General features: G+C 38.6%; 1 protein-coding gene across 7 annotated transcripts in view; it reads left to right on the forward strand.

Annotated features, from left to right (window-relative positions):
- Positions 1 to 18,005, forward strand: part of HIVEP2 (HIVEP zinc finger 2) — a 198,756-nt gene extending 180,751 nt beyond the window's left edge. For all 7 annotated transcript variants that reach the window (XM_033235237.1, XM_033235238.1, XM_033235236.1 and 4 more), the window contains 5 exons: positions 694 to 848; positions 4,587 to 4,762; positions 7,928 to 8,029; positions 8,805 to 9,700; positions 15,541 to 18,005. In XM_033235237.1, the coding sequence (XP_033091128.1) occupies positions 694 to 848; positions 4,587 to 4,762; positions 7,928 to 8,029; positions 8,805 to 9,700; positions 15,541 to 16,365 (2,154 nt within the window). In that variant the 3' untranslated portion in view covers positions 16,366 to 18,005. The remainder of the gene's footprint in view (positions 1 to 693; positions 849 to 4,586; positions 4,763 to 7,927; positions 8,030 to 8,804; positions 9,701 to 15,540) is intronic.
- Positions 18,006 to 23,456: the final 5,451 nt, after the last annotated feature.

Raw genomic sequence — 23,456 nt, forward strand, 5'->3', positions numbered from 1 at the left:
TGTGAGTGACCTAGCAGGTCTAATTTTCTTTGGGTGTGAGGAATTCAGGGAATTGTTAAGTGAGCCGTAGAGCAGGGAGTGGAGGCTGAAAGGAAAGATGAGGATGGAGGACTGAGCTTTGCAAATGCTGCAGAGCTTACTCTCATTGACGAGACATCTATCTCCTTCAAAACTTATTTTTCCAAGTTGCTGGCTGGTTTGTTCCTACAAGCACCATCAATGCCTTCCATGCAAAATTATAAAAATATTAAGGGGCATTTTGAAATTTCTACTAAATTAATAAGGAGGCAAATAGAGGATTTAAAAATATGTTTTCACTTATATCAGTTACCATTCAATAATTTTTGAGACTACTTCCTTAATTAATATAGATTGTTTTCACTGCTACTTCGAAACATAGAATGTCTTTTAAGTATTAGCATTGCAGAGTGCTGAGTGCATATGTGTATATATATATTTATATATAAAATATGTATTTATATAATATATATCTAACAGAATGTTGAATCTATTCAGTGGAAACTGTCATTCTTATCTGATTTTATCCCTAGTGGCCCTTAGTTTATATAACTAGTTCCTGGCCTTTTGGTACAGAATTTAGGCTCATTTTCAGAGATTATGGAAGAGTGGGACATAGGGGCTCCTGTGTCTTGGAGAAAGCATGTGAAATGATTCTCTATTCTTGTCTTACAGATGAAACCTGATGCGTCCTTTTTATTTGGCAGCAAACTAGAAAGGAAACTAGTGGGAAATATCTTAAAGGAAAGAGGGAAAGGAGATATTCATGGAGATAAAGATATTGGATCCAAACAAACTGAGCCAGTCCGAATTAAAATATTTGAAGGAGGGTAAGGAAACATAAGTGCAAATGTAAAATGTTCAGTTATAGGTCAGAGTAAATGGTCCAGAATGTCTGCATGGAAAAAGTACGGTCTAATCTGGTTGGGAGCCGAAGTAAATTCCTTTTGTATTCGCATTTCTGAACTCTGGCTGGTAACAGATCATAAGTTCATGCCCTTGCTTTTGGGACTTCCTTTTCATGAAAATGTCCCTAATGGATATCATTCAAGCCTCTTCCTTAAATTTCCACCCCTCTAATTTATTATGAAATCTACTAAATTGGGGACACTTGATGTCATCTAAGTTTATTCATTCTTTGATGATTTTATAGGTATTTGTTTTAATAATGGACATATTTTTATTCTATGCTTACAAAAGTCAGATCATGCACAATCATGTATGATCTTCAGAACTAGTTAATTTGTTCATTTATTTTTCTTATTATATAAACTGGAGGCTTTAATGGGATTTCACCAGTTCCATCAATATCCTTTTCTGCCCCAGGATCCAAGTCAGGGTACCACATTGCCCTCACTTGTCTTGCCTTTCCAGTCTTCTCTGGTCTATGACACTTTCTCCGTATTTAGGAATTTCTTTTCAAATCTTGAGTCCTGAGTCATAGAAACTCAAGTAATAAGGTTCAAAGACTTTGTTATTTGTATGGTTAAGAAAAATTACACATGTGTAATGTCTTGTTTTAGATTTTGATATGTATCTTTCATCCAGTCACATAGAAGGAAAGCTCTACACTTAGGCTTTTAAAATTTAAAAATTTTGAAGCATGCTAACCACGTTTTGGAGATTATGATGTAATTAGCCGTATCTCTACAACAAATCTATTATTTACATATTTTTATGGGCATGACTTTATTCCAATTATATTTGGAGGACAATAATGTTATTTGTTTGACTATAAAATGTGGAATGTGGTTGGGTGTGGTGGCTCACGCCTGTAATCCCAGCACTTTGGGAGGCCGAGGTGGGCGGATCACGAGGTCAGGAGATTGAGACTATCCTGGCTAACGCAGTGAAACCCCGTCTCTACTAAAAATACAGGAAAATTAGCCAGGCCTGGTGGTGAGTGCCTGTAGTCCCAGCTACTCGGGAGGCTGAGGCAGGAGAATGGCGTGAACCCAGGAGGCAGAGTTTGCAGTGAACGGAGATGGCGCCACTGCACTCCAGCCTGGGCAACAGAGCAAGACTCTGTCTCAAATAAATAAGTAAATAAATACATAAATAAATAAAAAGTGTGGAATGTTCAGTGAGATGAAATATGCTTTTTTCACCTAACATTACCGGTTTGGAGATGGATTATTCTATTTGATTCTCTCTTAGGTTTTGCCCTCTTTGGATGTCTAGCATTTTCACCACTAAAACCACAATTGTATGTAGTCATGAAGCTTGTCTCAATATTTTTTTGACATCTCCCATCTTTTAACACAAATGAGAGAAATATAGGTTTTATCTTTCCTCAGAGACTGAGAGGTCCCTATGACTGAATCAACCCTCTCACATTCAGCAGCGTTCATAGCAGTGCACTTGCACCAATAGATTAGCGAGACCTCCACAATTACTCTATGCCTTGGGGGAGCCCATCTCCACTAACGAAGGACACAAGTGAAAAAGTGTATGTGAACAGTTTATTGCTGTGTTTTGGTGATCCAAAAGGATTGTGCCCATATTTCATTTCCTCCTCCTTTAATTGCCCCGTTAGGGGCTGTGTCCCATTACTTCTTAATCTGTGGCCCAATTTCTGCCCAGTGGTGACCAAGTGTTTTTTCCAAACCTTGTGTTACCTCCTCTTATTTTGGCGATTGCAAAGTGATAGCTAAAGAAAAAAAAAAAAAAAAAAGTATTACTGACCAAAATCTTTAGTGTATATTATCTAATTGATAGGTTTAATAATACATTTAATAATTTAGTTAAACATAGCTTTGAATTTTTTTCAAAATCCATCAATTATCAAGTAGATTCATGGGCCTGTGGAATTGTTGTATGATATTTTATTTACACAGGCTTTTCTAATACATCATTATATTTTATACAGAATTTTACTGTATTTTCATTCTGGAAGCAAGTTAATCAGCTAAGACATTGAAAATAAAATTATACTGCTTGATGATAAAATGCATTTCCCATCACTATGATGGTGGGCTATAGTAAGCTTGAAGTATCCTTCCCTGAAGAAAATTAGCTTTGTACAAAAGTATTTGTTTTGGTCTATATCTCTGAAGCAATTTCATCTAGTTAGGAGCAGAGAATAGTGAAATTTAAAGCTGAAAGATATTTGCATCTTTAGGGTTTTTTTTCTACTTTATTAGAAAAGACAAAGATAAAATTCAAAATAATTTTGAAGAACAAGTAGAAGTCAAAATTCCTGGTGAAAGGGGGAAAATTTAAAGGAACCAAAGACATGCAAAATGGATTATTCATAGTTTTGAACAGTTTCTGCTTAACTCTCATCTGTATTGGTACTGACCAAAAAGTAGAAAACGTTAAGATTAGATGTGAATCCATAACAGAGTTGCTGTTTAAATATGTGGATGGATTTCCTTTCTTAAAATTATTTCAATAGTTTGGTTGACTGAAGTTAAACTTGCTTTTATTCCTGTTTGTGGATTAGCTAGGATAAAATGAGGAAGTTTGCAATGCTCTTAGAATGTAAAAAAACTATAAATTTAATGCCTTAAACTAAATCCACAGTGGATTATGGCATTTTGCATGTCAGTTTACCTTTGGAAGTTATGAAAAGAACTCCCCAAATGGAATGTCTTTCCAAAAATAACATTAAACCGAAAATTCTAACCTTAGCTTTGACTTAAGAGATAATGGCAGTCATTGAATTAGTCCATGTAATACTACTATATCCTATGACAAATCATGTTTTATTGTATTCTAAAATGGCATGGTTAAGCATTGGGTAGATTTCTTCCCTCGATTATCAAAGAAAATGCCTAAGACTGTTTTTCTAGCTGATTTGATTAAGCAAGATGACCTCGGATATCCTTTCAAACATCTCTATGAAACCCTTCTGGAAACAAATGCAAATCTGATTAAAAATAGAATCCCTAGTTTTCATTATGTAACTACCTTGAAGAAGCTAGTTGAAATTTAGACTCTACATTATTACAGATTCATGGTCTTCGGGAAGAGCAGATCAAATCTGTAGACAACAGTTGGTGAGCTGAGCTCACCCTGTGTAAACTAGAAATTTCTGAGGCGCTCTCGTGCCAGAATTGTAAAAATAGAGTAGGAACTTGCAATGAAGAATTCTATTATCAGTTATACTTAATTTAGCAAATTTAGAGGGTTGTATGTTTGTACACGCACATCTTAGATGATGTAATGTTAACAAAAGCTACATGATGAATATGTTGGTATGCTTTTTGTATGTCCCTTGATTGGAGGCCGTACTAGAATCCAATCCAAAGGTCTGCAACTCTTTGAGGTTTACATAAGTCAATTTGAACATCTATTTCCCAACTCTATAAATTCACATGTAACAGTGGACCCAATTCCATTTTGAATTCCATGTAGCATTACATTTTGTTTACAGTGCCAAATCTATTATCTAGTTCTTTCAGGCATTTACTGCATAAATTTCACAGGCTTCATAGATGTAAAGTTGAATAATTGTCTGCAAAAGACCCGCATAAAAGTTTGCCATGCAAATAATTAGCTTTTGCTTTAAGATATGGCATGCTAAGAATGTTTGAAAACCACTGGATTCCCCCTTTTTAAAACAGGTACAAATCAAATGAAGATTATGTATATGTCAGAGGACGTGGCCGTGGAAAGTACATTTGTGAAGAATGTGGGATTCGCTGTAAGAAGCCAAGCATGCTCAAAAAACACATCCGTACTCATACTGATGTTCGGCCTTATGTATGCAAGTTATGTAACTTTGCCTTCAAAACGAAAGGTACAAGTCTGATTTTTTTGAGAGGAAAAATGCTTCTCTATGGCTACTTAGATTTCTGAGTGCTATTTTATAACTAGCCTTCATCAACAGTAAAGATGGTTTGTTTGTGAAAATATGATTCCACAAAATGTATTTTCTCCCTCAAGTAAGTGATCAAAGGATGTATGTGAGACTGTGAGGCTCCTTTTATGACTTAATTAAGAGCAATAGACATAGGTCCGGGCCAGTTGTCTCCAAAGGAAGTGGCTACGAATTGTCTGGATAGCTATTTCTTCATGTTGGAAATGTTATGTGGTCTAGATAATATTTATACCAGCATTGAAATCCTGCACATGCAGTGGTATTAGAGAAGCAAGGCAGCAGCTGGGAAGAAAACATGTGCTCTTGGTCAGTTTCAAGATTATAAATAATGTAGAGACCCACACATTCCCAGGTGGGTGCCTCCATCCACAGTTGCATTAACTATGCATAGAAATTTGATAGCTTGTATTCCCTGTTTTTATCAGCACAGAGACAATTTCTGATTCTCAGTACATAACTGTTAGTCTTATAAAACTAGGACTTGCCTTGAAGTTTTTTTAAAAAATCCATTTTTAACAGATATATTTATGTAAAAATATTTTACTGAAGGAAGTTGCTTCAGTTATGATTTTAGAGGTTGTTTGATTTTTGCAGAAGTGTGTTTTACCTTAGGTTTAGTGGATACTATAGGCATTCCCTCACCACTTTAAATTTTCATATTGATTAATCTGCTCTGATACCCTTCAAGAAAAATAAATATCAAGTAAAATTATCTTTGGTAGAGAAATGTATAGCTATATTCTTTTATAGCTGAAAATCCTAAATTGCTGTATTGGTTGTAGAAGTGTAAATGGGTAGCCTCTCAACATATCTGTTTCTTTTTTATTAAAAAGATCTGTATGACAGGAGTGCCTCATTTGAAGCTGAAATAAAGTATGTGTTCATTTGCATCTCAAAAAATAAACATATGGCCTTTTAAATACCACTCACCTTTGCACAATCAAGCCCTTTATACAGAACTTTACTAAGAGATTCCTTAGGAGATAAGAAAATAAAAACTTTGATTTTAGGGAATACTGCAAATTCAGGAGTCATTGCGAATGATACATATCTTCACTGAGCATATGAGTTTGCTGCAGGTGTAGTTGTGTGAAAAACTGGATGAAGAAATGAGACATCTCTAGATATTTTTAAAAATCAAATTAAGTCTGCCTCTGAATCATCATCTCCTGAAGGAAATAATTTATTCTTGGTCATTATTGGAGTTTCCTTGTCACCTTTTGGGAATGTGCAAATGTCTCAGAATCTTAAAATGAGCAAAACATCCTGGAAAACCCGGCCAGTTTTCACCTCCGGCTGAAATGCCTGTTGTCCAAACCCACATTGTCGTCTGAGCACAGATGGAACGCCCTTGCACGACCAATCCCTTCTCCTCGTCTGTGCCACTTCCTCAAGGGCCTCCCCCGCCACTCTCCTTCCCTCTCCTTGTCCTTATACGTTACTTCCACAGCTCATGACTTTAACAAACTAAAGTCATGGTGGAATTGTTTCAGATCCAGATTTCTAGCTACAGACCTATTCTGAAGATGGGAGTCTACAGCGTGACTATCCTTGGAATGGAGAGAAAAATGTAGGAGAAAGAAACACATACTAAAATCTAAATAAACTCTCCCAATATGCTTAGCATCCATACCTATACACATCCATAGCATACTTGCACTCTGGCAGAAGTGATTATTTTTATTAATTTATAGATACGTTTCATTAATTTTCTAGATTTAAGGATTCTTGATATGTCTATATCATTTTTGAGCTCTTTAAAAAATGGTAAATAAAAGTTTTGATAAATAAGAGCAATGGGGGCCTGGAAATATTTCTGTTTGGAATTATCAAAACAGCATATAAAATTGATAAGTATATAAGCAATAAGTAACTAATAAAGCAATATGAGTAAAATAATAACGGTGTCCCAGTTTTAACTGTGGCTCACACATTACATGAACAGCAAGCTTAACACTCCTACAAGAGAACTATGCTAGCAGACTGAGTTTCCACAGAGATTTCACAGAGCCTTCTCTTAAAGTATTTGTTGGTACATTGCTAAAGCGTTGTCAAAGGCACAGATAACATTATGACTGGTTTCACTGAAGTGATGTAAAGGTTCCTTACAACTGAATTTGTTCCTGAATCCCTTTTGATAAGTTATATGGCATATAATTTATATATATAAATATATGTGTGTGTGTATGTATGTACATTCTTCTATAGATCCTGGGTCAAGGAGGATTGGATCAATGTTTTCAAAATTTCTCACATTTCATAAAGCAGTTATACAAATTATATATATAATTTATATACACACATTCATATACACATATAATTGTATATGCCGTTATTATTATAACATATTCAGCATGAAACTTTTCTTTTTTCCTTAGCGTGATAGGAGCCTGAAGATAAATAAAAAGAGAATGTTGCAGCTCCAGAATTTGAAGAATTGCTGTCATAACGTTTGCTAACATATGCCAGACAGATAGATGCTAAATACTGGGAATAATGCTCCCTATGAGAGTTAGCTAATTGTTTGTATGGATCTTTCAGTGCACTGACAAGGTTTGCCCTCACATTAGTTTGTGTGTATTTTTCTTCTGAACTTTGAAGATCCTTGGAGGTTACTCTATACCTGATCAATGCCAGAAGGTCAGGGGCCCAGTGGGTGTGTTGAGAATATTTCATTCTGAAGTATCTCTGAAGTATGTGGCCAGATTGTGTTTCCCTGTTTACGTGGAGTCCCAGGTGGCTGGTGCATTTGGATAGATATGAGATCCCTTCTCAGGCAGAAGAGCCTGGGATTTCCAGTTTTGCTTGGAGCCTACTCTTGAAAAGATGTGAGCCTGGACTTCCACATATCTTCTAGAATAAAGAATATCTGAGATTGGGCCAAAGCTCTCAGGGATTGTTATCTTCAAAAACCAGATTATTCTTCTTAAGGTTGAAACAAGGGATAGTGGGTAGAAACAAATCTGTGTTACATGATGAATTTAATAAAATTAATTCATTTCGCATTGAATTTGGAGTAGCCATCAGCAGTTGTTAATTTGATAACCAATTAATTTCTCTCTTTTTTTTGGCTACATTTTCAAGGAAACCTGACGAAGCATATGAAATCTAAAGCGCACATGAAAAAATGCCTGGAATTGGGAGTCTCAATGACATCAGTGGATGATACAGAAACTGAGGAAGCAGGTATGTCATAAATGAGTTGACATCTTCATTATGCACAGTGGAGCTCTGTGGCTGAGGTGGTAAGATAAGTTTAGATATTTTTAAAAAGTGATCACTTTTCATTTTATTAAATACTAAATATAGAAAATAAATCTGACACATTGAATTGCTTGAAATCTACTGAGAAGGAATGCATTTCTGTTTTGACTCTGAGGGCAAAAAAGGCCTTACTATGAGAATACTTCTATTTAGAGCCATGAAGGGAATAGAATTGCACTTGCTTTGTGATAGCAAATTAGATTTTATGAGGCTTTTTGGGAAATTTGAAAAGTATTTTAATGTATTATTATTTAAGAAGAATCTCGGTAGGAAAACAAACAAACAAACAAACATCATTGAGGTTGGCCAGACCTCCTGAGATACATCAGTTAGACATACGTTTGCATCCGAGCTTGCAGAGACAGGTTGTTGCCTTTCTTTTTCCTCTTGCATCATCATTAACATTATCCATACTCATTTGTAGAGGGTTTTCTGTGAGTGGGATGGTGTCTGAGATATAAAGTCCTACTGTGGAATTTTTCTTGTAAGTTGAGGATGAAAACAAATAGATATACAAGAAGATAGAATGAATACAGGGTCACACAGGTAAGTGCCTCATTTTATAGGAGTTCTCAGACATAACTGTCTATGGGCACTAGGGACTGGGAAAAACTGTTAGAAAGAAACGGGGCTTAAATAAGATCCTAACCTTGACATTTGGATCTTGATCTCCATAATCCTGGTTCAATTGTTTCAGAAAATATGGAAGATTTGCACAAAGCAGCAGAGAAGCATAGCATGTCCAGCATTTCAACTGATCATCAGTTCTCAGATGCCGAGGAATCAGATGGTGAGGATGGAGATGATAATGATGATGATGACGAAGATGAGGATGACTTTGACGACCAGGGAGATTTAACACCAAAAACAAGATCAAGAAGCACGAGTCCTCAGCCTCCTAGATTCTCCTCTTTGCCTGTGAATGTTGGCACCGTACCCCACGGGGTTCCTTCAGATAGTTCCCTGGGACATTCTTCATTGATCAGCTATTTGGTTACTTTGCCAAGTATTCGAGTTACTCAGCTTATGACACCCAGTGACTCATGTGAAGATACCCAGATGACAGAATACCAGAGGCTATTCCAGAGCAAAAGCACGGACTCAGAACCAGACAAAGACAGATTGGACATACCTAGTTGTATGGATGAGGAGTGCATGCTACCTTCAGAGCCAAGCTCCTCTCCCAGGGACTTCTCACCCTCAAGTCGCCATTCCTCTCCAGGATATGATTCTTCACCCTGCCGAGATAATTCACCAAAGAGGTATCTGATACCCAAAGGAGATTTATCTCCCAGAAGACATTTATCACCTAGGAGAGATCTGTCACCCATGAGACATCTTTCACCAAGAAAGGAAGCTGCATTGAGAAGAGAGATGTCCCAAAGAGATGTTTCACCAAGAAGGCATTTGTCTCCAAGGAGGCCAGTGTCTCCTGGGAAAGATATCACAGCGAGAAGAGACCTCTCTCCTAGAAGAGAGAGAAGATACATGACCACCATAAGAGCGCCATCTCCCAGAAGGGCTTTATATCATAACCCACCATTGTCCGTGGGGCAATATTTGCAAGCAGAGCCAATTGTATTGGGGCCTCCTGTAAGTATAATTCACTTTTCTTTCTAATATATAAGTGGAAGCACATTGGTGCCTCCTGATAATGCACTGGTGTGAAATTTAGTAGAATATGGGTATCTGTCATGGGTGGAGTGAATCTGGCTACTGAAAATAGTGGGGAGACATTTTTGTCATATGCTATTGTCGGTAACATGGCTGTGGCATTACCTGAAGTGTAGTATTGCATCAGAACAGCAGTGCATTCCCAGTGGGAATAAGTGAGACCTTTCTGAAGGCTTTCTAAACTTAATTCATGATAGACATAAACTGAAGCCTTTTTGTAAGTAAAAAAGATGAACCTTTGGAATGCCGTGACTGCATGGACATACACTCACAGGGACATTTAGACATCACTCATCACCAGGTAAGGATTCCAATTCAGTTATTAACCTTGACTTTCAAAAACTTTTATGTTTTAGATTTTTATTTTATTTATTTAGTTTTTTGAGACAGGGTCTCACTCTTTCACCTAGGCTGGAGTGCAGCGGCACGACTTTGGCTCACTGCAACCTCTGCCTCCCAGGTTCAAGCGATTCTCCCATCTCAGCCTCTGGAGAAGCTGGGACTACAGGCGTATATCACCACACCTGGCTGATTTTTGTATTTATTGGTAGAGATAGGGTTTCACCATGTTGGCCAGGCTGGTCTCAAACTCCTGACTTCAAGTGATCCACCTGCCTTGGCCTCCCAAGTGCTAGTATTACAGACATGAGCCACTGCACCTGGCCTCAAAAACTTTTATTTTTTAATACATTCTTTACCTTGCCCATCATGAGTGGACATGTGAAACTGGTCAGGGACAGGGAGAGGAGAGAATGACACACTTGGCATGTTTATAAATCGAAGACATGAGCCTGTCTGCTTTTCTTGCCATTACTATCATCAAATGCACTGGCTCAGTGCAAGCGTGGGCCCAAGGAGAAAGGGAAATCAGGAGAGCTAAGCGAGAATGTGCAGAGATTTCTATGATGTGCCTTCATTATAGATGAAAATAACAGTAGCCATCATGGATTACATTTAAGCAGTAGGTTTAATACAAATTCATAAAAAAAAGCACCTGTCCTACCTAATTCCACAGCTCAGTAGATTGTGATGTCTCTTTCAGTTTGTGTAGGATTTTCAAAAATGAGTAAAGCATGCACTTAGCATAGACAGAGGCATGATACCTTTGGAATCTGTCTGCCTTGAATGTGTTTTGATTTCCTGGTCTCTGCTCTTTGTTGTACTCCCTTGCTCCGGATCTCTGTGTCATGTGCATCAGCACCATCCTTCACAGCCAGAGAAGACACTGCCAGCTCCCAGTTCTGTTTTATCACTGCCCTGGTGGCCAATTTTCTCCCTCTCATCACCTTCCACCACCCTGAATCCTGAGCTCAGCCTGTCATTTTTTCATTTTAGGAAACCTGCTGCATTCATGTCCCCATCCCCAGCACTGTCTTTTCACAAATCTGGTACCAACTTCATCTTGATGAAGCAAATCCTGCAGAAACGTGCATGGCAATTGGAATGCTGTTTACCAAGCTAACAAATTAGCAAGCTAATAAGAAAAAGAGATACATTTCCACAGGTTTTGGTGCCTTAGCGAAAGTAGGAAAAAGGGATCTTCTGCAGTTTATGCCATTGCAGCACGAATAGAGAACTGTAAATCCCCTGTATCGTGTGACACCAAGTCTGGGATGACACATGCTTTCTGTGGTATACACACAGTGATGCTGGCAGAGTGTGTTAGACAAGCCTCTCCCTGCCATCTATGCAGCCTATGTTCTGGCATTGGCCAGGTGGATTGAGAGTGTGGCATTTGTGAAACAGTGGTGCATATTTAGTCAACTGCAAACATGCAGTTTTTCAGTCAGAAAAAGTAAGCCTTTAGTGCAAACATGCTGTGGTTGTAAAAAATTACAGGAACCCACAGTCAAGTTGGGCAAAGGAATTGAAAGAGTGGACTAAGTAAGTTCATGTGAGTTTTAGATATATGCCCAGAAAGTTGGAGAGAGGTGAGTTTTAGTAGTCACTGAATTTGTACCAGTTTTTTTATGTGTTTTTGTTGTTTTGTTTTTGTTTTTAAATATCAGATCATGGGTATTACTATTATTATTATTATTATCATTATTATTTTGAGATGGAGTCTCACTCTGTCACCAGGCTGGAGTGCAGTGGCACGACCTTGGCTCACTGCAGCCTCCACCTCCTGGGTTCAAACAATTCTCCTGCCTCAGCCTCCCAAGCAGCTGGGACTATAGGTGCCTGCCACCATGCCCAGCTAACTTTTGTATTTTTAGTAGAAACGTGGTTTCACCATGTTGGCCAGGATGGTCTCGACTTCCTGACCTCATGATCCACCTGCCTCAGCCTCCCAAAGTGCTGGGATTACAGGTGTGAGCCCCCATGCCTGGCTGATCATGGACACATTTCATAGTGTTGTTAAACTTTATGCTTTTGGTCTCCCCAGTTTAATTCTCTTTAGAGGATGTATAGCCTGCTACATTGTTCACATGCCTCCCTGATGTAGGGACAACTGGTCCCAATCACTGCCCACTTCATGCTTTCTCACACCACAGGACACTGACTGTGGTGTGAAGGTACCTTATAGCCCAATGTGACATATTCATATTCTGGCTGCTTTTGGAGTGATGGTGATCATAGCAAACACAGGTTTGGAGGAAATGAATGAATTCACATGCAGATTATGTTACGTGTATGTGCATATATATGTATACACACATATACAAATGTACATACACAGACATCTATATATACATCTATATACCAGATTACCCCACTCATCTCTTCAACAGTATGACAGAAGGACCTCTAGATGCAAACGATGAGAAGGAGGTAGAAGAGCAAGAGGCATCCTGCCACCCTGTTGTTTTTGCCCCAGTGCCCCTGTTAGTTTTAATTTTAAGATAGATAGATGGATGAATAGATAGATAGATAGATAGATAGATAGATAGATAGATAGATAAGGTAAGTATGTTTTATCCATTTATTCAATATTTACTGAATTTTTGAGGGTCTACTACGCATGGTTCAAGGTTGAGGATGAAATAATATTATGGCTTGTGGCCTTATCTTTTTTTGTGATAAATAAATTTCCTTTTCCATTTAAAAAATTTTGTAGATAGATAGCAAGAAGAGAAACAAAGGTGTGTCCAGGCCGTCAGTATGTAGTGTAGATGAAGATTGTGTCTAGGGAAACAGTCAACATTCATTCGTATCCCTTGTTATCTGTGTGATCTTGGGCAAGTCACTTAACCTCTTGACCACAGTTTCTTAATTTGTTTCTGGCAGCCAGGGAGGTGGCCCATGCAGATTTCTGTCCCTGAAAGACCGTGTCATTCAGCTATAAGGAATGTAGTGGGCAAACAGCCTCCTACTGGTTTGTCAGCACCTTCAGGACAGGACTGTTTACAAGCCAAATCCACACTCTCCAAGCAGCCCCAACCAGTGACTGAGCACAGATGGGTCACTTCTCCCTTCTCTGCTCCCTGCTGCCCCCAAGGAGGCTCTTGCTCTTCTATCTCCCTCTCATCATTTGCGTCTAGAAGTCCCTACTGCCATACTATTGAGGAGATGAGTAGGGTAATAGATCTGGTACATGGCGTATAGATGTATATATAGATGTCTGTGTATGTACATTTGTACATATGTGTATATGTGTCTATATATATATGTACTTACACTTAACATAATCTACATTTGAATTCACTATTTGTTTTTCCATGACAAAATTTTTCTTACTGAGATTTAAGTAAGATGGAAGTTTGTCCACCACATTTATAAGGCCCAAATTACAAAACAGTAGGATTGCAAATGGAGTAAAAACCAAAGTAGAGAAAACTTACTGGGAGTTTCTTTGGAGGATGAAGAAGGGGTGAATGAGAGGAGAGAGGATGTGTAGAAATTCCTGGTGGGGCTTGGAGCAGTGGAAGTGGCCACATGGTAGAAATTCTACTTGTACACATAGCTCTGTGGTTAAAATCAGTGAAGAGCTAAATTTGAAACTTTCATTAGTAGCACCAATAAGATTTTACAGGATTTAGAACATGCTGAGTATTATTGTGGTTTTAGAGGACAATTCATGACTACATTTGTCAGCCTGGAGTTGGGGATCTCAAGTCAGTTTACGTAACAGGACATCTCTCTCTCTCTGACTTCTGTCCCACTTCCTTGGTTCCCCCACAGATCCATTCTGATGGGCTGTATGCAGTGGAGGTCATAGAATAGCAGCCAGAAGTAAAATGGAAAAATAAACAAGCTCGATTTTATTTTAAACTTTGAATCTGTGATTGCTGTGATTAAAAGAAAACATACTTGATTATCTTCAGAGATTGTTACTGTAGGCATTACAGGTCTTCCTCCCAAACTGGTGTTTGATGAAGGAGACATGCCTTTTCCAAACCTGATTAAATACAAGGGGGATTTTGTCTATGTGCAGAATTTAAATGCTTCTCATACCGTAAAATCCCCACCCTTCCCAGCTTATGAGGTTCTGGTAATGATAGTGTTGATGCAATCATCACTGTCACCATTTCTCTCACACTTTCAGGAGAACCCATGTTTCCAGCTTGTGTATGACATATCACAGAGGAGAGTAAGGGCTAAGCATCTCAGAGAGTAGCAGAAATCACAGTCTAGATAGAACTGGATGAATCTTTAATGGTATAGAGCATACCTTGAGTTTTAGAACTGAAACTCTTGAAATGAAAAAGAACAGCTTCTTTGGCTCTATCCTGGACTACTACTGTACTGTATGGGTTTATAGCTATCTATCTATCTTTGGTTCTCAAAAAATAGAAAAAATGAAGTTCTTTTTAGATGACAATCCACTAAAGAATGAATCACAGTAATTAAAATCTGATAATATTAAATCTGACAATCTAAGTTGTATTTCACTACAGAAACAGTAGGGAAAATAAATTCTCCATTTTCAGGACTAGGACTATGAAATCTGAAATTCTGGCTGAACATTTTAAGCATCCTTAATTTATTGATTGCCAACAAGATATTGAGGTGGAAATAATAATATAAATGAAAGATTAAGATGCAGTCTTCTTTGGTTCACAGCTATGGAGTTGAATATAAGTTGCTAACGGTCTGAAATAATGTTAACTACCTCTATGATGGATAGTTTCCTTTAAAAAATTATTATTGATGTAAGACTTAAATGGCCTTGATTTGTTATTGGATGAAGAAGCTGGTCTTCTGCATTGAGTATCTCTTAGCAGGTGCATTCCTTTAGACCAATGTCTTACACATTGGAGAAACCAGTTTGTGGTTCCATTTTGTCATCTGTTCTGTGGAAAACTTTTTTAAAAAGCCAATTTTCAGACTTGTCATTCCAATTATATACCCATCAACACTTAAGAAAAATATTACAAATCTGTCCAGTATAGCAACAGATGGTAATCTTTTTATTTCCTTTTGAATTAAAAAAATATTATTAATATTTATTAGTGTTTTTTGCTCAGTAAACTTTTTTTGCCAATTATCCATTAATTTCTTTTCATTATCTCTTGCAAAAAAAACAGAGCTGAAATGTGTCTCTGTACCCAGTGGAAAACATCCTGACTGCTTTATCACCTTGCTGTTTAAAAACAAAAGCAACTTTTCACAGGCAGACACCTTTATTCAAGGATTATAAAAGACAACAGAGAAATCTCCTTTGTCTTGAAGTAGGAAAACTTGATCAAAGGATTAGGTATTGAAGCCTCTCTAGGTAGTGAATGTGTGAGTGGGTGAGTGAATGAATCCAATAGCTTGACCTAAGAACGAAGCATAGCAGGATCTGAATTTTGTGCTCTCTTTGGTTCTCTGTGCAGAACTTAAGAAGAGGATTACCTCAGGTTCCTTACTTCAGTCTCTATGGAGACCAAGAAGGTGCTTATGAACATCCAGGCTCCAGCCTTTTCCCGGAGGGTCCTGATGACTATGTCTTCAGTCATCTTCCACTCCACTCTCAGCAACAAGTGCGAGCTCCTATCCCCATGGTGCCCGTTGGTGGGATCCAGATGGTTCACTCCATGCCGCCAGCCCTTTCCAGTTTACATCCTCCACCCACGTTGCCCCTGCCAATGGAGGGCTTTGAGGAGAAGAAAGGCGCGCCTGGGGAGTCCTTCTCCAAGGACCCCTATGTGCTTTCTAAGCAGCATGAGAAGCGAGGTCCTCATGCTTTGCAGTCATCTGGTCCACCTAGCACTCCCTCCTCTCCTCGGCTATTGATGAAACAGAGCACTTCAGAAGACAGCCTAAACGCAACAGAGCGGGAACAGGAGGAAAATATACAGACTTGTACAAAAGCCATTGCCTCTCTCCGGATTGCCACAGAAGAGGCAGCTCTGCTTGGGGCAGATCAGCCAGCGCGGGTGCAGGAGCCCCACCAGAACCCCCTAGGAAGTGCACATGTTAGCATTAGACACTTTAGTAGACCTGAGCCAGGTCAGCCCTGTACCTCAGCCACCCACCCTGACTTGCATGATGGTGAAAAGGACAATTTTAGTACATCACAGACTCCATTAGCTCACTCCACGTTTTACAGCAAGAGTTGTGTGGATGACAAGCAGTTGGACTTTCACAGCAGCAAGGAATTATCTTCAAGCACAGAGGAAGGCAAAGATCCTTCGTCAGAAAAGAGTCAACTACATTGATCTACGATGCATGGAGACTTTCATTTCCACATTTTCCCATTTTTTTTTGTTTTTGTTTTTCTAGAAATGGAGGTAATCAAGTTTATAGCATGCCTGTCCTAAGTTACAGTAGTTTGCTATTATATATACTTTTGTTATATCAAAAGAATTAGGTAAATTAACAAGTCATCATGAGCCTGACCAAAACAAAATTTGAAATTAACCTATTGGGTCTGGTACTTTTAAAATTGTACAGATGTTTGTGCCTTTTCTTTACTTTGCTTATATTCTTATAAGCATTTTTTAGCAGTAATTTGTACATATTTTAGAATTTGTGTATCTGCTTTGTAATAAATGTAATTTCTTTCCTTTTTTGGACACTTGGATCTAAATGATGTAAAGCAAAACAGCATCAATATATATGTGAGGTTGCACTAAAACATATTTTTATATGATTAAAACTGAACAGCTTTTATGTACAGCTCTGATTCTGTAATACTAATATTTATTTACTTTGTTTCATAAATTGTACATTTTTTCTTAATGTTGTGGATTGCTTTTCTATGTGAAGCATGGGATTTACTGTTGCGTAACTAGAACAAAAATGTACATTGTAAACAAGATATTTAAACTAGAGTATCTTATTCTGCACTTATGCATTAGTTAAAAAAAAGATAAAGGATGTATCAGTCAGTTCTTAACTCTTGTATATTTTTTTGTCTCTTGTTTGCTGGATTGACTATAACTTAAGTGCTGATTGTGATTTTAAAATGATAGTACCGTAAAGCATTAAAGTAAACAATGTGCTATTGTGAGTTTTTTCAAAGCTTTATAAATCAGTTATAAATAATATTAAAAGTATTTGGTCTTATGTGAACATGTTGATCTATATACTCATCTTAAAAATATGGGAAAACATTCCACCCCATGTAAATATGTACAAGTGCATCACTGGTACAATTTATGTAACTCAGTTGGACACTAGGTTGCCACAGACCTATGCTAGGTGTCTTTAAAAAATTAAGGTGACAAAGCACATGGGACTGTGTAGAGCTTGGTTATCGGCCGGCCCGGTGGCTTGGCAGGCAGTGCTGTGCGCTGCTCATGGAGAAGACCTGGGTTTAGAGTCTCCTTAGTTCTTGCTACACAGGATGGTGACTGGAACTAAGGCTGCACAGAGGGTCGCACTTGGACTCTGAGGGTTGGGTGTGGAAGGGGGAAAAGGGGATGGAAACCTGCTCACCAGCTCTTCCTGTCAGCCAGTTTACATGGGAACAGGGTTAACATCTGTGTTAAGGGAGGTCACCTTACCCTTTTGCATAGGGTAAGAGTGTCAGACTCCTGGCTATCTCAGGGGGAATGGAGAAAAGAGTCTTTCAAGGGCAAAGAACTCGTGGGAGGATGTCTGTTGTATGTAATACTCACAATGGCTTTTGGTTAGTGTTGAAGGTGGGAAGAGCCTTTGTAGGTCCAGAAGAGTGGAAGAGAGGGAGGGGTACAGCAACATGTGCACAGGCACGCACATGTGTGCACGCACACACACAATCTGGGTTATCTTTGTGCTATATAGTGGATTATAATTCTGTGAAACCAAGTTTGTATATTGAATTACATTAAGGAGTGTTCTTTAAAAAGAGAAATAAATATACAATTACATGCTTGAGGTGTCTAGTTCTTATGTGTTGCTTTACATTTTAATTTCCCAGTTTTGTTTCTAAAGAAATTTTGATACTAGCAACATACCATCTGTGCTTTTAATTGCCAGGCTCTGCCCATTCTGAGTATGAATGCTTTTAACAAATGAGAAGACAGTCATTGGCTCCCATAGATTATCTGATTAGAACAGATAGTGGTCACCAAGGTGTGGGGCCTAGAAATAGACTTATCCAAACTTCATGGGCCTGGGCAGCATACACTGCATCTGAACAGATTCATGAATAAAGCAAATTATCATTTTGCCTCCTGCCTCTCTTGCAGTATGTATACTTATCTGAAATTCAACTGGGGAAACCTCTTTCTTTTTGCTAAGGTGGCTGAAGCTAAGAATCAACTAAAATATATCAGAAGATACCCACAAATCACAGTTCTTTTATTAGAATGAGTAGAACCTTTTTAATAATGAAAGCAGAAGCTCATTAAAAGTCAAAACCTATTAGTATTTCCACTACAAAAATCTCAAATTGGTGGATTTACAATGTACCTACTTGCTTTTGTGAGCCAGACTGTCTTTTTAAACCATGTTTTACAAAGGTGAATTAAAGGTCAACACAGACACTCTAATATCTGTCTCTTACCAAGAAGAATCTTTTGAGTATGTAGGGTGATTTGTGCGTCATATTCCTCATTGACGTGTGTGTGTGTGTGTGTGTGTGTGTGTGTGTGTGTGTTGATGATCCCAGGCCAAATCAAATTACTCTGTTTCCTCCTCTACCTAATTCATCACTCATTTATTCACTCATTCATTCATAAGAGTTTTTGAGTGCCAGCTCTGAACTGGGTACTATGGTGGGCATTTATTTTTATTTTTATTTATTTATTTTTTTGAGACAGAGTCCCACTGCAGCCCAGGTTAGAGTGCAGTGGTGCTATCTCGGCTCACTGCAACCTCCACCTCTCAGTAAGTGATTCTCCCATCTCAGCCTCCTGAGTAGCTGGGTCTACAGCTGCACGCCACTATGGCTGACTAATTTTTGTATTTTTAGTAGAGTCAGGTTTTCACCATGTTGGCCAGGCTGGTCTCAAACACCTGGCCTCAAGTGATCTGCCTGCCTCGGTCTCCCAAAGTGCTGGGATTACAGGTGTGACCCAATGCTCCCAGCCTGGTGGTGGGCATTTAGAATTAATAAAGAGTATCCATGCCACCAAGGAGCTGAAGTAAATAGAAAAGACATATCTGTGAGAAAATGTGGATAATATGATGTTTGAGCTAAAATAGTTGCACATTTGGTGTGTTTTATAACCACAAAGGGAGAGAGCAATCATACTGCTGAGAATGGAGAAAGGCTTCATCACAGAGGTAGCCTTAGAACAGATCCTTGAAACCGTAAACTGACTAATTCATTCAACATAGCTTTTCATCACCTACACTGGAGTACTCTTTTGTGTGCTAGGTGTCCAATATGGCACAAAACAGGTAAAGTCCCTGCCTTAATGGAGTTTATATTCTAGAGGAAACAGCATTATAAAAAAATTAGTGGGAAAACACATGTTAGATGATCTGAGATGTGTAAACCAATTAATGTGTAAAAAGCAACATGTAGCTGACACCCTGGGTATATGGCAAGGTAGTACATGGTTAAGCTAGAAACACATATCAAAGTCCAGTTTCCTAATCCAGCCTACAGGTCTGGCTCTGTAAGCAATGGAGAACCAAGGAAGGATTTAAGCAATAAAGTGGCATTGCTATTGTTGTTGTTATCATTATTTTGGGAAAAATAAAACACTGTGGCAGCAGCGAAGATAAGGGAAATAAAAGCAGCAACAATACAAACAAATGATGGGGACCTGGAGAAAGAAGGTACAGTTTTGCTAATGAAGAGGAATGGCTGATAGCTAGACTGATTTGGTGCTAGGAGGAAAGAGATGGAGAAGTTAAAGATGATGAGTTTTTAACCTGGGCAATGGAATGAGGGTGGCATTATTCAGCCACAAAAGAGAGTGGATTTGTACAGAATGCTGATAAAGAAATGAGCTCTCCTTAGCAGTCCCAAAGGAGTTCAACCTCAAACAGGAGAGGCCAGAGCTGCAGACTGGTTTGTCAGTTCTTGTCTTTTTTCATAGCTGAGAGCGCTGAATCGGATGAAATTCCTCAGGGTATATAAAGGGGTAGAAGAGGAAGTTTAAGGGTTTCCAAAGATAGATAAGGAATATAGGGGTGAGCAAAGGTATACTTCACAGGACACCACATCTCATCTGCTGAGCCTTAGTGATACAAAATTGTTTAATATTTTTGAGAACTTGATTTTCTATATGTTCCCCAAGATAATTTATAGAAAACACAACTTTTAGAACATCATTTTCTGAGAAAAAAATCAACAGTATTTGTGGATTTACTATTAGTTAATATTTCCTTAGTAGCATAATAGTAGCTTTGTTATTAAATAATAAATTAGAGGTTATTAAATTAACGTGTCATTTACAAATATCTTTTCCAAAACCTATAGTCTAGAGAAGTTAGGTGAAGTTTTCAAGGAGAAATAGGTAGTTCATTGCAGAATAAAGGCTAAAACTGAGCTCCCAACTCTTTGTCCAGGTTTGCTTAAAGAACAGTTTCTGATTATTTATGCTCTTCTCACTTAGATTAAGGTTACATTTACAATAATTTACAGTGAGCGTTGTTGGGTTGAATGAACTCAAAATTTTACAAAACAACAAAGCCTATTTCTGCCCTGGAAATGATTTTTATTAGTTTAAAATATATTACTAAATGTGGTGGCATCTACTTGGCCACAGTACAGTTTTTTTTCCCAGGGGCTGTTTGACATTATATAGAGCATCAGTTCCCATTAATTTCCGAGTGTAGAGAAACATATGCTTACCCAGACTTTATATGCAACAATAAACCAGCTTGGCTATGCAGTAGTCCTGAAGAACAGGGAAAGTGGGGGAAATTATTCTACTTGGCACCAAACAGTACCTAAAGATTAACAAGAAGGAGACACAAACTATTTTCTAGAACTCTCTAGATAGATCATTTTATGCATACATATCCATTGCTTATCAACAACTAAGGCCACCTTCAGAAATATATATTTGACTGGATGTGTTGACTTGTGCCTGTAATTCCTGCTCTTTGGGAGGCTGATCCAGGAGGATTGCTTGAGGCCAGGGTTTCAAGACTGGAAATACACGTTGGTTATCAAAATGAATCATATAAACAGATTTTCTCTCCATTCACCAAGTGCCTATAAATGTATTTCAGATTCTGCACTAGATCCCTGTAATGTTTTTTTATTTTTTTGAGACAGGATCTTACTCTGTCTCCTGGGCTGGAGTGCAGTGGCACCATCTAGGCTCACTGCAACCTCCGCCTCCCTGACTCAAGAGACTTCCTGACCTCATCCTCCATAATAGCTGGGACCACAGGTGCCCACCACCATGCCCGGCTAATTTTCTATATTTCTTTTGTAGAGACGGGGATCTCACCATGTTGGCCAGGCGAGTCTAGAACTCCTGGGCTGAAGTGATCTGCCTGCCTCAGCCTCCCAAAGTGCTGAGATTACAGGCGTGAGCACCGCACCCAGCCCCTGGCGTGTTTTATACAAGTAGATTCCAACTTTCGTTACATTGTTGAAATACAAGTTTAATCCACATAGTTTGATGTGAATAAAATTTTGTTTTGGCAAAATTAAAATAAAATGTTTAATGATCATACATTTCCTTAATTTATTAAAAATCATATTAATAAAATATTTTAAAATGAAAACCTTTCTATCAAAAATGCCACTGGGCACGGTGGCTATCATTTCCTACATGTTATTTGTTATAGCATGTAGGAAAAACTACATACACACACATTGTACATGGTCCAGGGATCCAGGCCCTTTTATGGGGACAGGATCCCCATACAAAATCACTTGTAGCTAATAATGGTAAGTATTCTCTACTAGCCCTGTTTTAAGTGCTTTCATTTATTCCCTTATTTAATAGTCACAAAACTGAGTCAAATAATTTGCTTAAGTTTTCTCAGCTAGTAAATAGAGGAGGCAGTTAGGCTCTAAAGTGGTGCAGTGCAGTAAAACTTTCTGCAGTGGGAAAAATCTGCACCTTCCAATACAAGAGCCTATAGCTACACATGACTGGAGCACTGGGAATGTAGAGAGTGCAAGTGAGAAACTGGACTTTTAATTTTATTTAATTATATTTAAATTAAACTTCACAAGCGTCTAGTGCTTCCTGAATCGGCCAGCCACCTCTGCAGACTGCACCCTTCCCCTGTGCACAGGCTGCACCACCCACCTCTATAAGCACTCACCATTTGACAGCTATTGAGGTTCTATCACATGGTGGCTCTCTTCTTGGTGCTGGAGCTATACCAATGAACAACAACCACCAAACCACAACAAACCCAAAAATCTGCTATTAAAAAACTTGTGTTCAGTACTTATCACTAAATATCTAGTTAAGGATTCTGGTGATCCAATCCTATTGACTGCTTCTCTTTCCACTCAGTTTTGGAACTTGGAACTCATTCAAGCAATAACAGCCAAAGCATGCTTTTATGAAGAAGTAAACAGGCATCTCATAGGCCACTCTTCCTCCTCCTGCCAGAAATCTGTTAAAAGCAAGGGTGGAGAATATATCCCATTCTCAGGATTCATGTGGGGTCTCTCAGTTCTGCCTTGGTATAAATGCATATGACCCCTTGTGGGGCTAAGGGAAGAGAGATGTAGCTGGGCTCCCCGAGGGCCCTGACCCCCTACTGCTTCTGCATAGGATGTAGAGTCTGTGAAGAGAGTGCCCTGGCTCCTGGAAGCCTTGCCTTGCTTTTCTACTGATCACATGTTATTAAGTAAATGGAAGACAGAAGGAAGGAGTCTGCCATTTCTTCTCCCTCCATAGTGAAGAGTGGAGGAAGGAAAGAAACAGAGGGGTTTCCTTTCTCTAGCCAAGTGGCCTTCCTGACTGTGAAGCAAGGGGTCTGAGGAAAAGGCTGCCCCTCGCTGCCACGTATCCATCTAAGTAGCCAGACTCATGGAAAACCACACTGCAAATGTTGCCCTCTTTGGAGAAAATCCACTGTCACCAAAGACCTACTGTTTTCCCCAAAACATAGTCTATGACTCTCTGTTATCCCCTTGGAACCAGTGAGATCATAATTCACGTGATATTCAACTGAAACAAACTAGACAAATAGATTAAATAAAGCAACCTCATCTTAGCTCAAAAATTAGAACAAGCAGCCTTTCCCAGAGAGAATTAAGCCCATCAGAAAATGATTTGAGTGATTATTTTCTCAAATCTTCTAAGGAGATTATATAACTAGCACCATCCTCATGCATAGGAAAAAAGTTAATTCGTTGCACACAATGGATGTCTTAGGGCATTAGGGCTTAATATTCATATGGAAGCCTGTTTGACAAGGGATGGACTGTGGTATATTTCCCAACTCG

This window comes from Trachypithecus francoisi, unplaced genomic scaffold (assembly GCF_009764315.1).
Source record: "Trachypithecus francoisi isolate TF-2019V2 unplaced genomic scaffold, Tfra_2.0 Lachesis_group15, whole genome shotgun sequence".
Taxonomy (NCBI): Eukaryota; Metazoa; Chordata; class Mammalia; order Primates; family Cercopithecidae; genus Trachypithecus; species Trachypithecus francoisi.